This window comes from Cynocephalus volans, chromosome 3 (genome assembly GCF_027409185.1).
Source record: "Cynocephalus volans isolate mCynVol1 chromosome 3, mCynVol1.pri, whole genome shotgun sequence".
In the NCBI taxonomy this organism is placed as follows: domain Eukaryota; kingdom Metazoa; phylum Chordata; class Mammalia; order Dermoptera; family Cynocephalidae; genus Cynocephalus; species Cynocephalus volans.
The window spans coordinates 102,330,275-102,343,647 of NC_084462.1; the positions used below are offsets into that span (position 1 = coordinate 102,330,275).

At 39.2% G+C, this 13,373-nt stretch overlaps 1 protein-coding gene across 1 annotated transcript in view; it reads right to left on the minus strand.

Annotated features, from left to right (window-relative positions):
- Positions 1–221: 221 nt before the first annotated feature.
- The window catches only part of FMN1 (formin 1), a 352,992-nt gene continuing 339,840 nt past the window's right edge, over positions 222–13,373 (minus strand). Inside the window, exons 17-18 of the mRNA XM_063091447.1 lie at positions 2,823–2,907; positions 222–266 (exon numbers count right to left, since the gene is read on the minus strand). Coding sequence (XP_062947517.1) covers positions 222–266; positions 2,823–2,907 — 130 coding nt within the window. The remainder of the gene's footprint in view (positions 267–2,822; positions 2,908–13,373) is intronic.

Sequence of the window (13,373 nt, forward strand, 5' to 3'; positions counted from 1 at the left end):
ATATTCCTACAATGTTCCCTTAAAGAGCTTTTCATTGTTCTTGTGGCTTAATAAGGGACTTCTTAAAGAAGGCACAAGGTGCTCTCTGCAGATGACCTCAGAAAGGGATGAGCAAAACAAACATCGAGTAACATATCTTTCAAGAACTTTCTGCAGCACTGGTGTTGCAAAGGAGCATGCAAGGTATCATGTCTTCACTGTCATTGTTTCGTGTGTCTGTCTTACTTGGTGGTCACGCTGGCTTCTTTCTGACGCAGTCTTTCTTTCTGTTGTTTAAGGGGAAAAAAATGAATAATCATTTCTTTCATTTTTCATCTTTCTCACATTTGTCTAGAATGCTGGGTAGAATTGTACCATACACCCTAGAGGAAATGAGAGCATTGCTATCCCTCTTTCCCTAAACCCTCAGTTACCAGCCCCTCCCAATAGATCACGCTTCCTTCCCCAAAAACAAACAAAAAATGAACAACCAGCCAGTCAACTGACTATATCCATCTAGAACATCAATACCATAACAGGCTGGTCTGTTGTGTTCCTTCTTTTGTGACAAAGACCCTGACTTTGTTGTATTATTCAAAGACTTCTCCTATCCCCACACTTGGCCCACTGATGGAATTAGGGAATACTCAAGAAATAGTTTTTCAATAGTCTAGATATGAAAAACCATCGTTTCCAAGTGCAATGTATCTACAAATGACCAAACTTGGCAGAACTGAACAAAGGCTATGCAAAATGGAAGACGAGCACATTTAGTCAGTGCAGAATGGCAAAGCTCTCATCCTGTCATGGTGTCCTGCCCTGTGCTCCCCATCCTGCCACAATGTCCTGCTCCATGCTCCCCATCCTGCCTCGGTGTCCTGCTCTGTGCTCCCTGTACTCCGTCCCCAGTGACAGCCTTCTACAGGGGAAGGGTGCAGAAGTCTGCTGGGAACACAGAAAAATAAACAAGAGCACACAGAAGAGAAACATGGATGCTCACTCTTGCCGTGACTCTAGAGAAGCAAGTACATTAAGCACGGTAAGAGTGAGTATGTCTGCTCCTAGGGGAGGGCAAATAGAAGGCTAAAAAGGAAAAGGGAAAAGCACACTCATCTGGAAAGAGCAGATGCAGAGAGAATCCCTTTGAGAACTGATCCTTCGCTGCCTGTGATCTATGAGACGTGATGTTGCAGTGAATTACTAAATTGGCCTAGATATAAACTTAAGTGATGATTTTTATACACCCATCCTGAGTTTGGCCTCCATCTCTGAATTGTGTGATTGAATCAAAAATGAGTTTATAAGTTCTGCTGTGATTTCCACTCACTCACACAAACAAACAACAAAAGAAACAACCCTAACAAGTTAAGGCACGCAATTAGAAGCTTGCTCACAGTGGAGGTCGACCTACAAAAGATGCCACAGTAAGTCCACTGTTTCCCCTCTGTCTACCAGGCTGACCCATTCTCTGTCTCAGGGGAACAGGTTCAGTTGTAAAAATCAGCACAGAGGTTCAAATAAGAGGATTGGGGAAAGGTGTAGAGGCTGACAAATGAGGAAGATAAAAATCAGGGGTGATCCCACTGCTACTGAAAATCATACAAATGAGTATAATGAATGCACCAGCAAATGGGCACAGAGGATGTGTCCCTTCAGGTAGGGGCTATGTGCACTAACCATGGCTTTGCTTGACCGAGCTATGTGGCGCTGATTTCTCCATTTCTCAATCATCAACCTCATGTGACATTCACTCAGCATGGTTGTTCAACAGAAATAATCTCACTTTATAACTCAGGTCCCACTTAGATCTTCATAGGATTTAAAGCAGCTGCCAAAAAAATACTTATAATATGAAAGGATAAAATAAGCAGCTAGGGAAGATCAGGGCCCAGAGAAGGTAGGGTTTGAGCATCAAAATGAGGACAGCGATACGCCACCTGCCACTCACTGCAGCCCAGCCAAGCAGCTGGGATTCACAGTAGCAAGGAAAACAGCCAACCCTTATTGAGCTCTTATAATGCACTAGGTACTTTTACATGTTTCTTCCCAGTTTCCTCTAAACAACCCTAAGGCAAAGACAATATCATTTCCCTCTTTTCAGTGAAGAGAAAGAAGCAAAGTAACTTCCCTAAGGTTTTACAGCTATTAAGTGGTAGAGCTGGGATTTTAGCCCAGGCAGTTTCTTCCACAACTTTCTGGGTTCTTAACCATTTAGCTGTGCTGACTATTGTCTGTAACACACAGGTGGAGATTCACTGTGCTCCCTACTGAAAACTGGACTCTGCAGGACAACTTTCTCTCAGGCCTAGGAAGACTGAGTAGACTGCTGCTTTCTGGCACAGGGAGGGATGTCAGGGGACCCAGAATCTGGTCCCGGTTTTTGTCATCCATTTGCCAAGTGACCCTATGTAGGCTGCACCTTTCTGCATCTCAGTTTTCCCAACTATCAAAATAGGATAATCTCTGCCCCTTTCTTTAATGGGGAAAAGGAACTGATGAGGGTGAGTATACTTGAACATTTCAGGAGAAAGGCACTTTGAGATAAAGGGGATCCTGGTGTGGGTGGGGTTTGGAAGGTTGTGAAACGGCAAGTGTCTGAACCTGGTTTATCAGTAATGACCTCTGTTGAGTTTGCAGGGAAAACATAAGAAGCCACGGTTTGATCCTCCACCCCTATGTATTCTTTTTTTTTTTTTTTTTTACCATTTGCTACTCTGGGATGAGAACTGAGAATCTGGACACTACATTTAATCCAAGCTTTATCCTTTAAATTCAGACACGCTTCTGGGTATACCTCAGCTATAAGCAAAAGTCTGGAGGTTATGTTGAAAAATGCATCTCACCAGACTAGCAGTGGGATTGATTTTCTTTGTTTCCACTTTCTTCTCTGATGTCAACTTGCTGACTGATTCCTGAGCCATTTTCAATCTGAAATACAAACAGGGGGCAGGGAGGGGAGAGAAGGGAAAGAAAGAAAGAGGATAAAAGAAAGAAAAAGGAAGAGGTCAGGTTAAATAGAGATCCAAATGCTTCTGAATTGACCAATCAGCAGTTTGGAAAAACAGGCATGGTTTTTCAATGCTTTTCATTATTAAATTCAAACTCTAATTAGGTTGAAGTCTTCTCCTCTGCTTTAGCAAAACTAAATTTTCTTTACTGGCTGGGAGGTTCACCTAGACCACCTTGAGAAGTCTGTATATTTGTGAACAATGTGGTAGTTTCCAATGAATGGATTACATAGTGCACACAGCGGTGTTCACTTCCCTTAGCAGGGAACATTGAGATGACTGTGAAAACTGAAGTTTTGAGGAAACATATTAAAAATACAAATATTAAAATTCACACCAATTAAGTAAAAAGACAACCTATAGAATGGGAAAAAAAGATTTGTAAATTGTGTATTTGATATGATACTTACATCCAGAATACATGAAGAACACTTAAAACTCAAATAAAAAGACAAATTACACCCCCTCTCATGGGTAAACAATCTGAATAGACATTTCTCCAAAGATAACATATAAACGGTCAATAAGCACATGAAAAGATGCTCCACATCATTAATCTTCAGAGAAATGCAAATCAAAACCACAATGAGATACAACCTTATTGTGATACATCCACTCAAATGGCTGGAATCAAAAAGACAGACAAAAATGTTGGAGGTGAGAACACTGGGAAACTGGAACCCTTATGCATTGCTGATGAAATGTGCAATGGTGCAAGTCACTTTGGAAAACAGTTTGGCAGCTTCTTGAAATGTTAAACATACAGTTACCACATCACCCAGCAATTCCATGGCCTGTTTTATAAATATATGTATAACAAAGAAAAATGAAAACATATGTCCTTATAAAAACTTGCACACGAGTGTTTATAGAAGCACTATTCATAATAGCTGAGAATAGAAACAATCCAAATTTTCAGCAACTGATGATTGGCTAAACAAAATGTGGTATATCTATGCTGTGGAATATTATTGGGCCATAAAAAGAAATAAAGTGCTGATACATACTACAATATGGATGAACCTCAAAAACATGCTAAGTGACAGAAGCAAGTCACACACACAAAAAACCCCCCACATATTGTACATGTATGATTCCATTTATATGAAATATCTGGAATAGGCAAATTCACAGAGACAGAAAGTAAAGTAGCAGTGTCATGAGCTGGGGAAAATGGGGAGCAGCTGCTAATGGGGAAGAAATTTCTTCTAAAATTAGGTAGTGGTGATGGTCGCACATCCCTGTGAATATACTAAAATTCACTGAATTGTACACTTTAAAAGGATTAACTTTATGGTATTTGAATTATATCTCAATAAAGCTGTTATAAAAATTTAATTCAACAACAACATTATTTCTTATCCTTCAGACTGGCAAATCTAAGAGTCAGACAACATCAACTGTTAGTGAGAATGTTGGGAAATTGGATTCACCACACAGTGCACTAGGGAGGGTAATTGGTACAGCTGGTTTTGGCAATATCAAGCAAAACTGAAAACACACACACTCCATGAGTCATCAATTCCTCTTCTAGGGCGATAACCAAAAGAAACGTGTATACACAGGGCTTTGACTGTGGCAAAACATGCAGTAGTGAAAAACTTGGAAACAACCTAATGATTAGATTCAATAAGGTAATGTATATGTAACAGCAAATAATAACTAACATTTATTGGGTGCTTAATCTGTGCCAGGTACTGTTCTACCTGATTTATTTGAATTAAACCATTAAATTCTCTTGACAACCCTGTGAGACAGAAACTTTTATTATTCCCATTTTACAGGTATGTAAAATGGCCTTCACCACCACACAGTGCTGCTCATGTATTATATTCAATGGAATGTGGTATAACTGTGAAAAGAAATGAACTAGAGCTACAAATTCAACAATCACAGGTATGAAAAAGATGATATTGAGAGCATGAAGAACCTGCAGAGTGATAAAGTGAAGAGGCCATCTAGCATGATGGTTGAGAGCTCAGGCTCCAGAGCCCGACTGCAGGATGAGTTCTCAGCCCCACCTCTCATTAGCTGTGTGACCTTGATTTCCTAAAAAAGGGAATAATAATAATAGTATCTGCTACACAGGATCACTGAAAGGACTGAGAGAGTGCAGCTCAGGTACACAGTAATCACTGAAATGTTAGTACTGTCGTTACTGTGCATGCAGTATGTTACTTCACATATATAAATAGCATCTACAAAGCAATATTTGTTCACAGATGTGCCAATGTGTATATAAACATACACAAAAACATATATCTATATTTATATACAATACACATATATATACACACACACACATATAGAAGTATTCAAAACAGGCTAGAAAGATACAAATTCCATGATAGAAGTCATTGCTAGTTAGATAATAACTTAATAAGGAAGAGTCTGGGACTGAGGGTAACATGTCAAATAGAATTTCATTTTATCTACAATGCTTCTTTTTTATTAAAAAATCTTAAAGAACATGTGACAAATGTTAATAGTAATTCTAGGTGGTGAGAACATGAGTGTGTCTTGTTATCCTTTGTATTTTCATTTTTAAAATTTATTTTTAAGACTTAAAATACCAACTCAAAGACATTTTTACAAAAGTAAGATGCTTTTTCTTCAGGGCCTCAAATAAAAAATTGCTCAATATTAGTCACATACTTGTTAGCATCTGCAAGTAGCTGAGTGACTTAGCCCTTCACTTAGCTGATTTTACACAATTTACTTAACCCACACACTTAGTAATCCAATTTATCTGCCCACACGCACAAGTTAGTTACAATGAATTCAACATACTGACTTGTGCATCAGAAAATAAAAATGAGACAAAAATGAGCAAACAAATCATTATTTGTTTAACCCGAGAAGAAATACATTTGTAAAGCTGCCTTGAGAATGGGCATTTCTCAATATTGACATGAGTCTGAGTGCACACACCACCACTGCCTAATAAATTTTCCGTTTGCAGCGATAACTGTGTCTAAACCCTTACAATAAAAGGATGCACTGAAGGATCAGATTCAGGTCAGACTCTGACAGGTAAGAGATTTGCCAACCAATACGGTGCTGCTGCAGATGAAGCCACAGTCTCAGCATTTGTTCTCCCCGGTTTCTCTCCAGCCAGGTTGCTTTTCAAAGGGAGCATCTACTAATGAGCCTGTCATCCCAGTTCCAATGGAGTGGTTAGGAATTACTATTTCTCTCAGGGTTCCCTAACTTTAAAAGAACTTTTTGTGGAGTCATCTTTTGCTTTAGTAGTTCCTTTTCACTTTCTAATTCTGTTCTCTTCTTGCAGACTTGGTCTTCTACCCTGCCTCTGTTCAGCACTGCTTTCTCAATTCCCACATGCCTCAGTGGCTCTGCACCCACTCTTCATGTCCTCTGGATATCCAAGGTGCTGGTGATGGTTGAGGATGTGGCGGCAGGAAATGGAAGCCAACCTCCAGTCCCGTCCCTGCTGCAAACCTTTTCCTACTGGTCAGTGGCTGCTCTGCAGGCTACAGGCAGTCATGTACCCTCCAAACTTCCTAGGATGACGCTGATCTCAGCAATCCTATCCTGCTCTTCTTCAAATGTTTTCATTCAATGATTATGTCTCCCTTTCACTTGGCAGTCTTGACAAAGGAATGGGAGAAGGCACAGCTTAGTGGCAAGCAGGTTCAGTGTCAGCTAGACTTGATTCTAACTCTGCTAGTCACTAGAAAGCTTGGGGCAAGTTAATCAACTTTACTAAATTTGTGTTTCCTTATCTGTAAAATGGAGGTTAATATTAACCTCCAGTGATATTGTGAGGAATAAATGAATCAATATATGTAAAACATCTAGCATATAGCAAGTGATCAATAAAGGATAAGCCACTACTGAGTCTTTCATCAAAGAGATAAAGGAATTCCTTAAGAATGCCAGGCAATAGTTCCTGTCTACAAACTAAACAAGCTATTAGCTAAGTACTGTCTTGCAGTATCACTAATTGGACGTGTTCTGAATGCAAACCAAATCAACCAATGCTATTGCCCTGAGATTTAGCAAACCAAACTCACCTCAATTTTTCTGATCTGAACACAGACTAAAAGTCCTATCCAGAAGCTCTGCATGGTGCAAATATAAAAATATTTTATTTCTCAACCAAATAAAATAGGAGAAACCATTTAAATTTCAAAACAAAGGTTGCATCTATTTCCTCATTTTTTCCCCTAACTTTCCTGGAGATAAGTACTGTAAATAAAATATAAGCTTCAAATATTATAGAACTTCCAGGTAAGTAATTTATTTTATATTAACCATATTTTTCTGATAACCAAAATAACACTTGTTCCTCACAGAATTTTATATAGTTGTACATCTATAAATTATATTTTCTATTTATACTATATATTATAAATACAAAGGAAAAGTGAGACTCATTGGATGGTTATTTTTCACAGAATGTAGTCAAGACAAAAGTGGACCAGATAATGAAAACGATCACACACAGAGCTCTCAGCTAGACTGTAAGATCCATGAGAGTAGAGATGGCGACTATCGTTTTTACTGCTATATCCCTAGCTGTTGATACAGTAGCTGGCATACATATGCATGCCATAACTAACCACCGAATGAATGGCTGGCAGAATAAAATTATTGAAAAAATCCTTTACTTCCCTAAAGTACTGCTTCCTTGAATACACTGAACCCACGAAGTTTCATGGGCATGCAAATCTGTGCAGTCACAGGGGGCCCCTAGTTAATGCTTTGCTGTCATTGTCCTGAAATTCGTAGTTTTTGAACATGGGGAATCATAATTAGGTAGTTCTTCCTGCCTGAGATTTTCCAGGGCATTTAAAGTCATTTTATTAAGCAAGTAAAACATTTGAAACCTTTTTTCCAGGGTACATTTGTTCCATAAAGAAAGGTATTTAGTTGAACAGAGTTGATACCTCCCTCCCTCTTTCATTGCACCTACTTCCAAGGTTCACTTATCTTACTGTGTTGTGATCATTTTTAGGTGGTGCTTTTCACACTAGACTGGAGCTTCTCAAAAGCAGGGACTATGACTTCCTTGTCTTTCTTTTCTCAGCACCTTGCATAGTACTTGGCATATAGTAAGGGACCAATAAATATTGAATAAATAAATGATTACAAATGATTAGTCTCTAACCTATAAAACTTTAGGCATCATAATGGGGAAGATAAGCAAGTCTGTTACAATTTAAAGTCCCTTAAGTCTCATGTGAATATAACATCGCCAATGCTCAAGACTGATCCTGCCAAATACAAACCAGTAAATTCTCACTAGATTCTCTGTATGTCCTTAACATCAGAGTTCACATCATCACGTTTAGAGGGCAAGCCTGTTTTTCAGCTGCTTTTATATCAGATCTATGATAAGAAACAAATGCTTAAATATTCTGACAATCCAACTATGTCACGTATATCGGTATGACATAGCAATACAGGTAGATCTTAAAAACCGCTTTGACCTGACAAGAGCTTGACAGTCGAGCTATCTAGTCCTCTATTTTGAAAATGCTGCTCAAAAACGGTGGGCAAAGTCACATGCTTGCCAAGCTACAGTGGTTATTGTTGTTGATCACATTACATTTGCTCAGAATCAGCGTTCTAACAATTATGTGGGAAGAAAATGCAAGCTGGAGGACTGTCAACCTCAGAGGGTTTAAATAAATTTAAATTCAGTTTTGACCAGCCACAGGAGGTTTAAATACATTTGAATTCAGTTGCTATTATTTGTAAATGCAGATTTCATGTAAGAATTCAAATATCTGACTTCTCTTATAAAATTGGAAGGTCTGGCCACATTGAGTGGCATTACTGTGCAGCACAATCACATGGGGCAGGAGCACCTGTGTTCGTGGCACCTCCTGTCAGTCTCTGTCACACCCGCAGCCTAGAGGCTGTCAGGCAGGGTCCATCAGCTCGCTTGCATCCAGCACACTTCACTCATTTTTGTTGCCTGCTTGGACTCTGTAAGCTTTGAAGTTTCGACCTGGAGACTTGGTGGATGGCTACTGTGATAGTCCAGGAGTGAAGTGATGAGTGCCCTGGCAACTGAACTGACATAGTCTTCTAAACGATCCAGTCCCCCCCAATCCGTCCTACCGATTAAGATGGTCTCAATTAGTAATGCATGACTCTAAGAAAATCACTTCTCTTCTCAAACACTTTCAATGCCTCCCAATCAGCTGTAGCAGGGGTTAGCAAATGTTTTCTAGAAAGAGCCACAAAGTAAATATTGCAGGCTTTGTGGACCATACGGTCTCAGCTGCAGCTACTCAACTCTGCTGCTGTAGTGTGAAAGCAGCCATAAAAATACATGAACGACAGGATGATGCTGTGTTCTTATTAACTTTATTTACAAACCCTGGTAGTGGGCCAGATTTGGCCCATAGGCTTTTCTAAATTTAGTTTACTTGTTTCTCATCTTTTCAGATCCAGATCTCTTTTTGTATTGGTAGTATGCCAGTTTAATTAGCTGAGTGTCCTTGGACAAGGCACTCCACCCTTCTGAGCCTCAATTTCCTCTTTCCTCATCTGTTAAAGTAGGAATAATACCACACCTAAATATAACAGTTGCTGTGAAATTTTAAAAAAATATTATATGTGACTACTTGTCAAGTATCCTTTCCTTTACCTCACTCTGAGTGCCCCACGTCCCAGTCAAACGACTCGCCATTCTTTGCGTATTTCTTTTCTCACCTCTGCATCTTGCTTTTACTGTTCACTCAATGACTGTCTTACTCATTTCCATGTGTTCAAATTCTTCCCATTCTTCTATTCCCAGGTTAAGTGCCAAAGTCATGAAAGCTTCCTTCATCTCTCTTAGCCAGAAGTAATAGCTCTTTTCTCAAGTGAAAAGGCACTTTGTGCCTCTCTTAAGGCACTTAGGGCTTTTCATCTTAGAACTGGATAGGTGTCTTATTTCCTTTAAACCACTAGAACCACTTGAGGACAATGACCATGCCTTATGCATATTTGGGACCCCTCCCTGTTCCTATATCCAGCACAGAGCCAGGCACAGTCAGTTCTTAGTAAATATCTAAAAGGCAAAAAAAATGACTTGCATTGATAACTTTTTTCCCCACCTTAAACAGTCTAAATGTTTAGTAAACAATTCAGAGTTGTAAAATGATTACTTTTTGCATTTATCATTGGAAAAAGAACATAAAAACATTTAAAAGTCTAGTTCCAGCTACTGATTAGCCAATTGAGTCCTAAATAAGGAAAAAGAAAGGGTGCTCAAAGCCACTCAAATGTGCTAAATATTGATACACGCCAACTTATGTACACATTCCGGGATTTAAAAAGTATCCACATCACTTTGCCCACAAGGAGACTGAGACTCAGAGAGGGTATATATATATTTGTACCAAGTCTAGAATTTGCTTCTTTCACTAGGAGCTAAGAACATTCTTGCATTTAATCAAAGAAAACCTGCTAGTTAGGTAATTTCTAGCTACATACATGCTCAGTCTTCTCCTTGGCTCAATCGTTTATGGACTTGTTTTTGTTTCTGGCCTAGATGTTTGTTCCTGATCTAATTATTTACTCTAGAATATCACTCATAGTTGCTCATGATTACTCCTAGGCAAGCACCTAGGCTTGATTTGAAAGGTTATATATAGCAAGCCCTCCAAAAGAAATTTGAAATATACAAAAAAACATACAAACATGTTAGAGAAAGAAAATACCTATTCCCAATTCATAAATGCCTCAGTAAAAAATTTTTTCTTTCTCATGGCATGTCCTCCCTAAGGAGTTATTGGGGGTCCCAATAAATTGCAATTGCTGCAGTCTATTGAGCAAAGACACAAGCATGAGATGGCACTGTGTTCCTGCCTAGTCTTTACAGAAGTAGTTTGCAACCTTGATTTCATATTAGAATCACCTGGGGAGGGAGTTCTGCTTCCACTTAGAATGCAGAAAGCTGCAAGAGCACATAATTCCCATCCTAACAATGGAAAGAGCTGGATAATGTACAAAATCACAATTTTTCTTCAACCGATCAGAGAGCAAGGGTCACAGGCAGCCAGGTGAACTGCATTCAAAGAGTCACATGCCTTTCAGTTTAGAGGCTTAGGCTCCTCACTATTAAAGTCTTATTTGGGGAGACAGCTTAAATCTGGGCATATTCTGAGCTTTCTACAGACTAAATTTATATGCCCATAGCTAAATCAAACCAATTCAGAACCCAGTCATCTATGAGACTGAGAAAAGTACCATGTCCTATTCTTCTGATATTAAGTATTTCATTGGTTCATAGTGTACAAAGTAGAAGGAACTGAAATCATTGTGAAGTTTCTAATAATAGAAGTACCTTCACTTTTGACCTTAGGGATTGAGCACACCTGCCAATAAAGACACAAGTGAGACATTGAGAAGTGGGGTAGACAGACTGTTTAGGCTGTTCTACATTCCTGGTCACAACTGGAAAAACCAAAAGTTTAGAGCAGTGTTTTCCAACTGTCTTCCAAAGAGCCTTAACATTCAACAAAAGTGCTTCCAAGAGAGAAGGAAGAATTAGGGGACCCTCTAGACCCCAACATCTGCAAGCCCTGCTTCAATAAGAAAAACTTTACTTCATTTTGTATATTGGCAATTTCATGTATCTTTTCATTTGGACGAAGAGCTCTGCTGTTTAAAAAAAAAAAAAAGTTGAATAACCCCTGTGCATGAAATTTTACAGAACCTGCTGAAGCTCCTAGGGGGCAAGGAGAGAAAAAAACAAACCACTCTCCTCTTCAGGAGAATGACGGCCAACAGAAGGTTTCTTCCTAAAGAACTGTCCAGGGATGTCTTGGAGACAGACAACTGATTTAAGACAACAAGGCCTCTTCATGGGATGATTCTTCTGACAGCCATAGCTACCAGATTCCAGCTTTGGGGCTCTAACAAGACACCAGCTCTACCACTCTACCCTGTTTGTTGCTCTCCAGGCATGTTCTAAGCATGTGAGATCACCGATCTCTGGCAAATCCTCACACAGGCACTGTGGGGACAAGTCCAGATGAGCCAAAATGTGGAAAGAAAGTGGGGCACCTGCTTATTTCCCTCTCAAAAAGGCAGGAATGATTTCACATTTCATTATGCTTCATTTCATTTATGGTCTTGCCTGGAATTTTGCTTGATCTTCCTGATTTCTGCACTATTTTACTTTCCAGTTTCTATTTGCTTTCTTTTATTTTAATAACCCTAGAATGAAAGTGAAAGGGGTCTATCTTATTATATCCTGCCTCAGGCTCTTCCCAAGTTGATTCTGAGATGGCAATGAACTTTTCTGGAGGGTCATCTGCTCTTTTCTCTTTCCCATTCTAAATATCTGCCTGAATTGTAACAAACTATTAACTTTGGAATAACTCTTAAGTATGAGTTACATATATATTATATATGTATTTATTTATTTTGTGGCTGGCAGTATGGGGATCTGAACCCTTGACTTTGGTGTTACCAACACCATGCTCTAACCAGGTGAGCTAATTGGTTAGCCCCTAAGTTACATTTTTAATGAAAAAAAGTCCCATAGGCTGACAATTGGTGTCTGGACACAACTGGTCTCAAATCATGATTGAGGTTGGCATCTACACTCTGAACAGTGGGATTAATTTTAGTGTTTAGAAATGGGTAAATGATCCCTGAAAAACACCATTCTCTTTTAAATACCTATTGGTCATATGTTAGAAATTCTCCTAAGTGATACTGACCAGTTCATTTCAGCTAGTGGAAAAAATACCATTTGGTAATATTACCAGGCCATACCTGTTAATAAATCACTTGCTTTTGTAATGTAGATGATTGGATCAAGGAAGTGACTTCAGGAACACAGAAGTAAAGTTTTGGTCTAAGAGGAAGCCCTATCAGCCACCCAGTGCAGTGTGACCTAAAAACATTAATCACTGCATGACGCAGATCATGCACACTTCTTTAATCAAGACAAAGTCAATGGCTTTGGAAACACTGGCGGATAATGGCAAAGAGAAAAGAGGCATTGAGGGAATATTGTTCATAAAATGCATGTTGGGAAAAGCATGAAATCTGACCAGCTGTAATGTGAATCTCTTTAAAAGAAGACTTAATATCACTCATTGCTACACAAAAGAGGTCAAATTAGTCTAGAAAACGGATAAGGCATGCTCTGGTGCCCACGTGTAGAGTAATGTGCCCCTAAGTCAGCATGCCACAGGGAATACCTGTTCCCTAAAAATCAGGATGATAAAAGCTGAAGGTCCAAGCCACTACACCACTAGACTTATCTTAAGTGTAAAGACATGTGAACAAGAATACCTGTAAGAAATGCGAGAACTCTTCATTGTGATGACTGTTGTGAAATACATGGAGAAACACGATAAACACAGGAACATGAGAAAAACATGCCTCTGTCACTGGCCCGGTCAATTCTGG